Here is an 8453-nt window from a genome sequence, read left to right on the forward strand (position 1 = left end):
TTCATGTTCATGGTGGAATAAACAATAATAGAAGGTTCTGATTGGTGAACTGTGATAGGTCATTTATAAAACACACCACACACACACACACACACACACACACACACACACACACAGAGCAGTGCTGCCCTCTTCTGGACAAACTCAATGACACAGACACTGGATTCACACTAAAGTACTTCTGAACATCAGTTATCCAGCAGGAATGTGTTGGTTTTGGTAAACAGGACTGATCAATGGATTCTTTCTATAACTGCAGTCAAACAATAAATGTGAACCTTTGTGTAAAAGTGTGTGAGCAGGTCAGTCAAGACCTGTTTGATATGAAAGAAGCAGGAGTTTAATAGTGAAACATGTGATAATGATCCAGTTCTGCATCAGTTAAAATATGAATGGAAACATTTTCTGTCTTCCGTTGTTGAGGCTGAAAGAAGTGAGTGACTTGTCCTGATAGAAACGTGATGTATGGTCACTGAGGGGAAGGCAAACCTCACAGTGGAGTTGATTCACGTGTCCTGTCTTTGAGCCATGCTCCGGTAAGGGAGGAAAACAAACAAACAAACCAAGAAGTAAACAAAACTACGTTAGTTACGTTAACGTTTATTGAAAGAATGAAGTGTTTCTAATCAATGAACTAAATGAAGGTTATTTTTGACAGCACTAATGAATATGTAATGTTGTTGGCCGTTCCAAAGCTGATTGTGACGCCAGTGGAGTGTGAAAACCCTCTGGAGGCCTTCAAGGCCGTCCAGGACTCACAGTGAGGAGCCGCTGGCTTCTGCAATGTACCAAAGCAACACAAACCATCCATCGACATCTTTCTTGAAGACCATGCTTTGTGCCGAGTCAGCGATGGGCCTGCTGAAGCGTGGCCAGTGGTCAGCCGGTTCTAGGAGGAGTGTGGGATGTCGTTGAGGCAGAAGTCGGGCCGCAGGCTCTGGGAGGTGCAGTCTGACGTGTTCATGTTGCAGCGGCCGCAGTGGCAGCTCAGAGCCACGGGGTAGGCCACGGTGGGGTCCGTGCCGGGGGGGCAGTCCGGGAGCCGCAAGGTCTCGTAGTACATTTCTCCGTACACGCACACGTGCTGGTACAACTTGTGGAACAACACCTTGGCCACAGGATCCTGGAAAATAGACCACCTGGAGAGGAAGTCTGAAATGTCACTGCTGGTTTCTGTCTTTTCCTTCTGTTGAATGTTTTTCTGTTCAGCTCTCTGGTCCATTTAATACAAACAAACATGGACGTCCACGTCTGCAGCGACAACTCAAGTACCGGCAGACAGTATTTTAAGTAGAAACTCCTCTTTAATCTGTTACTTGTGACAAATGTGGAACATTAAGACGCTATTTTGTGCTCCTGTGATTAGGAATTTATGGTGTAGTAGTGGTGTTGTGTTTGTGGAGAGTACACTACTCATGATACACAACTACACATATAAGACATGAGAGCAATTTAGGTTGATTTTCTATCATTCTTTTTTCTTTACACAGATTTTGCTCTATATAAATGACACGAAAAAGTTTTGAGTAAACATCAACATGTCCTTCAAAAAGTGGTCTAGTCTCCACCCACCCAGCTGTTTTATTTTGATTGGATGTGACTTGACTCTTGTTGATATAGTGGTCGTCTGAACAAACCCCTGCTGGCTCTGCCCTGCACTGCTCCTCAACAGGCTGAGGTTCAAATCTCTACTTTCTTCTCTTGTCCTCTGCCAACATCCAAATCCAGCATTAGAACCTGCGACATCACAGAACAGGTGAGTTTTATCAGTCTGACCTCAACTTTCCACCTGCTAATTCTTCAGAGGAATTCTTCATAGAAGCTAGAAATAATTGTTTGATTTCTTTTTATAGCTCATTTCTCACTAATTCAAGTGTGGTCAACATTAATTGGTATCAATTTTCTGTTTAAAACCACAAATGTGACAGACGACATTTACAGGTACGTCTCAAAACTGTTTTAACATTTGTAATGTAAATATGAAAGGTTTACACACTTTTGGTTGTAATTGTATTTAATATTACGTCCAGCTGAATATTTTATTTTCATTACTTGGAAACTGACAAAATATATTTTTTTTTTTAAAAAGCAAATGAACTTGAAATATTTTAATTTAGAGAATATATAAATCCAAAATGTGTGAAAATTTGAATTCTCATTATTTCACAGACGGCAGTAAATTAAATGTAAATCACAACAATTAGATCTCATAATGTAAAAAAGGAAATTAAATGAAGTTTACCTTATAGATGTATATTGAATCCTGGCCTGTAGTTTGTCACATGAGCCACAAGGAGGCGCCACATTATCAGAAATAAGAAAAGAATGTTGTTTTCTTAACCCTTTTCTTGCTCAGCCCGAATAATTATATTTAGTCAGCTTTGCTTTTGTTGAGTGTTTGTTGAAATTTCGAAGTTTATTTTCTATTATGCAGAAAAATTAGTTTCGCAAACTTGATTTAGTTTTTCCTACAATGTGAACGAAGGCAGCTGCTGATGTTTGGTAGCAGCTGCCTTCATTCAAATCATAAATTCTTTATATCATTGAGGAAAGCTTCTTATTTTAATTTAACATCAAATCCATGGAAAAAAAAGTGTGTATATTTCTCACGACTGAGTTTTGTGACGTTTTACTAACGAACTAGAAACGATTGGATGTTTTCAAGCCTCATGTATAAAATGTTACTCGTCCTGTTTCCCTTTAATACATAATTCTGTACATTTAAAACAAAACTACTTTTTGTTTGGTGTCTGTTTCATAGAAAAGTGAGTTGCAACCACCTCTGAGTCAGTTTCAAAATAAAACAAAAACAAGCCATCTTGCTTGTAAACGAGTCTATTTTTATGAGAACTTGTCTTTTGGTGTGCAAACAGCTTTTATTAGCACTGTATTACTTATGAAGCACATCATGTTTGTTCACATAGAAAAAAATGCAATGTTTTTCTGAATGGACAGGATTTGTCATGATAAAACAAAGTTTTTGAGTTTATATTTAGTGAGCAAGACTGAACATCATAAAGCTTCATAGAAACAGCCTGGAATGAAAGTCTCCTTGTAAAAAAAACAAACCTCAATGTATCCTGAACATTGAGAATATTAAGTATTTATATTCATTTTAATTAAATGAATTGTCCTACAATAAAGTCTCTATCGCAGGATCTGAAACCTTGAAGAGTTTGTTTTGATTCAGATTTTTGAAACAGGACTCAGGTTTGTTTCCAGAGAACTTTACTCAGGAATGCTGGTTTCTTTACTCTCATCACAACTTTCATTTAAAACAACAACAAGGTGTAGTGATGAGAATTCTCCCTGATCCACGTCCTGATTGCAGACGGACGTCAGTCCTCCTGCTGCTCCGTCCACAACGTGGAGGGTAGAGATGATCAGTCCTCCTGAGGGGGGGTTTCCTCTTCCTCTTCCTCTTCCTCTTCCTCAGGAACAGAACCTTCCAGCTTACCTGCACAAAAACACAAACATTTCCTGAAATGTAGCAGAATGAAGGAATGAATGTGACTGAACAGCCTCTCAAGACACAAACACAGGAAGTGTCGGTCTGATCCGCTGATCTCTATATTCTTGTTGTGAGATGAGAACGGTAACGCTGCACAATGCAGATTACCATACAGACTGATGATTTCAGTTTTACCTTCCATCTGGTTCTTTAAAAGGGGCCAGATGATGCTGAATCCACGTTGCAGTGGTTTTCCACCGGTAGTGTGCGTCTCCATACAGAAGTGAACAAAGTCTGTCCTCTCTCTCACTGGCTTGTTCCACTTTTCAGAGAACATGAGCTCCAACCAGCGAATCAGAAATCAGCCCTGCTCTTCGTCACAGAGGTCACTGACCAATCACAATCATACTTGCTCTCCCTTTGACCCGCCCACCTGCAGTTGCGCTCTGCTGTGCTTCAATACATTAATTCCTCTCCTGTCGACTGGATCAACAAGGAGAGAAGTTTATTTTTACTCTTTCCATCGCAGCCTCTGGAGACCCAGTGGATCGATTTCATGGTCGATGGAAATTTACCAACAAAACTTTCCATGTGTGCAACATGAGCTAATAGAAAGCTGCCTTCGCTAAGGAAAACAACAACAAAAAACTGCATGAAACCCTGGAACTGTGCCAACTGTCCTCGACTCAGTGACAAACGTTGGGAGCTGTCAGTGATTTTTTTTATTATTTTGTTTTGCTTCACTGTGCAGGTCTGCTTAACCTGATGTAGCATTAGCGCAGCAGCTAACGTAATTCAATGACGGTCGCTCAGTTTGAGTAAATGATATCAGGAGACATTCAACATGAGAGGTGTGATGTGCTGCTTGAAAAAAAGAAAACCTCAGTTCCCTGCAGAGCAACTGGCTGAATGAATTCAGTGAAACCGCCGCGGTTAGCCTCACAGCTAGCAGGAGCTAGCATTAGCGACTTGGTAGTAACTGCATCAAACCAAACGACCAAAACCAGTAACATCTTTAGACATAATAGTTTAAAGTTTCCATCCAGAGTCTGAATGTCTTCATTTCTGGGTATTCTCTCTCTCTGGGTCAAGATTCTGGTTCAAACTGGTTTGGTTGAAAAACAGCGTTTCTACAAGCCACAGCGACAGATACAAGGTAGAAAATAGGTCCCGCTACCACGAGAGTATAAAACCTCCTCTTACCAAGACGTAGCTCGCCCCCCTCTCACCATGCAGTGTGTATTACATTAGTGTAGCTTGCCCCTCTCTCACCATGCAGTGTGTATTACATTAGTGTAGCTCGCCCCTCTCTCACCATGCAGTGTGTATTACATTAGTGTAGCTCGCCCCTCTCTCACCATGCAGTGTGTATTACAATAGTGTAGCTCGCCCCTCTCTCACCATGAAGTGTGTATTACATTAGTGTAGCTCGCCCCTCTCTCACCATGCAGTGTGTATTACATTAGTGTAGCTTGCCCCTCTCTCACCATGCAGTGTGTATTACATTAGTGTTGCTCGCCCCTCTCTCACCATGAAGTGTGTATTACATTAGTGTAGCTCGCCCCTCTCTCACCATGCAGTGTGTATTACATTAGTGTAGCTCGCCCCTCTCTCACCATGCAGTGTGTATTACATTAGTGTAGCTCGCCCCCCTCTCACCATGCAGTGTGTATTACATTAGTGTTGCTCGCCCCTCTCTCACCATGCAGTGTGTATTACATTAGTGTAGCTCGCCCCCCTCTCACCATGCAGTGTGTATTACATTAGTGTTGCTCGCCCCTCTCTCACCATGCAGTGTGTATTACATTAGTGTAGCTCGCCCCTCTCTCACCATGCAGTGTGTATTACATTAGTGTAGCTCGCCCCTCTCTCACCATGCAGTGTGTATTACATTAGTGTGGCTCGCCCCTCTCTCACCATGCAGTGTGTATTACATTAGTGTAGCTCGCCCCCCTCTCACCATGCAGTGTGTATTACATTAGTGTTGCTCGCCCCTCTCTCACCATGAAGTGTGTATTGCATACAGTAAAGTGTTCATGCTCAGGCTGTGGCTCCATTCATTCTTTCAGGTCACATGATTTTGATGCCTATTGGGGCTTGAAGCCTGAAGCCCCGCCCACTAACAACGTCATTTAGAAGCTCACAGCTGATTGGCTGGCGGTGATTGAGGCTCGGCTTCACAGAACCGGAGAGTCGTCACAAATACCAGCTTGTTAGCAGCGAAAGCTAATCAAAATAATTAGGTAGATTATTTACGAGTATGAGTTTAAAACTTACTTTAGTGGAGAAAGTGAAAGTAGCTCTTGGTACTCGATTACACGGAGACTAAAAGTTTCAACAAATCTTTTGAACATGGTACCTTCACCGGTGGTTCAGTGGTTAATCTTCTGTTCTACAAACAACTTAACCTGGTCAATTCCTGCAATTGACTAAGATTTATTTTTTAAATCGAATATTTTTTCGATGCGATATCTCAAAGGCTCAACATTTCTTTATTTTACTTTGGAGTTCAGTGATGTCACGAGCCCTGAAATAAAATCTCGCCCCACCAAGTACGACGCTAGTATATTCCATCATGGCCAATGTTCAGCTCACGTCCGCCCCCTTGAGGTGAGGCAGAGTACTGTCTGCCTCGCCTGCTGACTTTCTCTGTACTTCAGCAGCACAATTAGTGTGAAGGATTCTCTCACACATACATTAAAGACATGAGCCAGACTGTAGAGAGTCCTGCTGCATGACAAATATTAGAGTAAAGGTCATATTGTTGATATGCTGAGGAGCAGAAAGGTCATGTGACCCAGGTTGTGTTGGATCACAGTCACACATGAGGCTCAGCTCTCCACTGCCTCACCTGACCGCACGTCACTGGTCTACATGACAAAGCAGCTTCTGATGACTCTGGAAGTTTAGAAACGTTGATTACATAAATTAAAGAGTATTAGGGCCACTGAAGGAAAAAAAAATTGGAGGCTAAAAAAAACCCCCAAAACCTTCATGCATTTCAGAAAAAGTTGAAAATCAAAGTTGAGATTTTTTTTTCACTGAGAGATTCTGTCCATCCCTCATCGTTTGCTCGTGGATGTGAAATGACATTAAACCACTTAATTGTGACTCTATAGGGCTGCTTATTGCCGATGGACATGTGATTTTACACAGGATTTCCTTCATTGATAATCACATATTTTATAACGCTGCAGGCTGCAAAGTCCTGATACTGATGATGACTGACTGTGTTTATGAGCTCAGTCCTGTTCTGAAGCATCTTTTCACCACTTCATTAAACCGCCTGCGCTGCATCTTCAAGCAGTCACATGTGCTGGCATGTGGATGGACGGACTGAGTAAAAAATTAAAAAATCTCGACTTTGATTTTTGACCTTTTCTGAAGTGCATGAAGGTTTTTTGGGGGAGGGTTTTTTGGCTCAAATTTTTTTTTCTTCAGTGGCCCTACTTCCATAATAAACACCTATTTTAGCAGTTTTGAGCTTCTTTCAGTGACTTTTGGTTGAAACCTCGGCCCACGTTAAAGTGCCTCTCCACTGGACGTGTTGACAGCACAGTTTGAGCTGTTCACCTGGATCAGGGAGAATATTTCAGCCTTGAAATCAGTTCGCTGACACCAACAATGTGAGTATTTTAACACTTCTCACTATTTAAATTTCTCACTTTTACTATGTATTTTATGAAATTGTTGTGCTTTATTTTTTTATTGCTCCCATTTCATGTACTGTGATGATTGTGATTTTTATCTGTGAAAAGTTCTTTATAAATAAACTTTACTGACTTACCTGTCTAATAACTGCAATAAAGATGCTATCGCTTAGCTTTAATTTGATTAAAATTTTAATCTTGAGTTGCCTTTAAGGTCGAGAAATGATTCAACTCTTCTCACTTGTCCAGTGAAGACAGTAGATATTGATTTATTGTCCACACTTCACTTCTTCTACTGGTCAGTTTATGATTGTAGTTTTTAGCTCAAACTCTCATCCTGTTGCGTAACGTTTTACTGGTTCTGTCAGTCACTTCATTCCATATTCCATTTCCATGACATACGTTAGGAAGAGAGGAAGTATAATCGGTATTTATTGTCGTGTTCAACACAATCATTGCAAAAAATAGTATGACGAGAACTCCTGAAGTCAAGTTTTGATGTTAAAAGAAAACAGAATTCATGAAGCCAGAAAAAACATTTGAATATAATACATCTTTATTCACAGCCACTGTGTGTGTGTGTGTGTGTGTGTGTGTGTGTGTGTGTGTGTGTGTGTGTGTGTGTGTGTGTGTGTGTGTGTGTGTGTGTGTGTGTGTGTTACAGTGGGAACTTGGTTAATGAGAGAGGGAGGGGGTGACGGAGGTGAAGGCGGCTATCGGGAGACGGAGTCCGGACTGGACGCTTCCTTTATGTGGTCACATGACAAATCTGAAGAGGAGGATGATGGAGAGGAAGAAGAGGAGGAGGATGGAGAGGAAGAAGAGGAGGATGGAGAGGAAGAAGAGGAGGAGCATGGAGAAGAAGAAGAGGAGGATGACGGAGAGGAAGAAGAGGAGGATGATGGAGAGGAAGAAGAGGAGGATGACGGAGAGGAAGAAGAGGAGGATGATGGAGAGGAAGAAGACGAGGATGATGGAGAGGAAGAAGAGGAGGAATAGGGGAGGGGAACATGCAAAGAGTAAAAGTTAGTGGAGTTAGTCACAGTTGGTGCATCAACAACAAACAGGATGTTTATTAAAGGATGAAAACAGAAGAAGAACAATTAGTGACGTCAGTTTGGGAGAAAAATGTCTTTCGTTTTTTTATTATAACTTTTTTCACTCATTGATTTAATTTAAATGCTTTGTTTTTTGTTTTCAGTCAACAAGACCAACCTCCACCCACCACTTTATTTTAGTGAAATCTCGAGAGAAAAAAACCCGTCAGTTTTATGTGTCAGTCAGTGAGCTTGTGCTGTGTTGTCATACCACTGTGAGCCACCGGGTGGTGTAGTGAGTCACTCTCCTGCACA

The 8453-nt window shown here is 41.4% G+C and overlaps 1 protein-coding gene across 1 annotated transcript in view; it reads right to left on the minus strand.

Annotated features, from left to right (window-relative positions):
- Positions 1 to 2794: 2794 nt before the first annotated feature.
- ppp1r1c (protein phosphatase 1, regulatory (inhibitor) subunit 1C) overlaps positions 2795 to 8453 on the minus strand; it is a 19042-nt gene continuing 13383 nt past the window's right edge. The window contains exon 7 of the mRNA XM_080507367.1: positions 2795 to 3457. Within this exon, the coding sequence (XP_080363493.1) occupies positions 3384 to 3457 (74 nt within the window). The 3' untranslated portion in view covers positions 2795 to 3383. The remainder of the gene's footprint in view (positions 3458 to 8453) is intronic.

The sequence above is a fragment of the Blennius ocellaris genome, assembly GCF_963422515.1.
Source record: "Blennius ocellaris genome assembly, chromosome: 13".
Lineage (NCBI taxonomy): Eukaryota > Metazoa > Chordata > Actinopteri > Blenniiformes > Blenniidae > Blennius > Blennius ocellaris.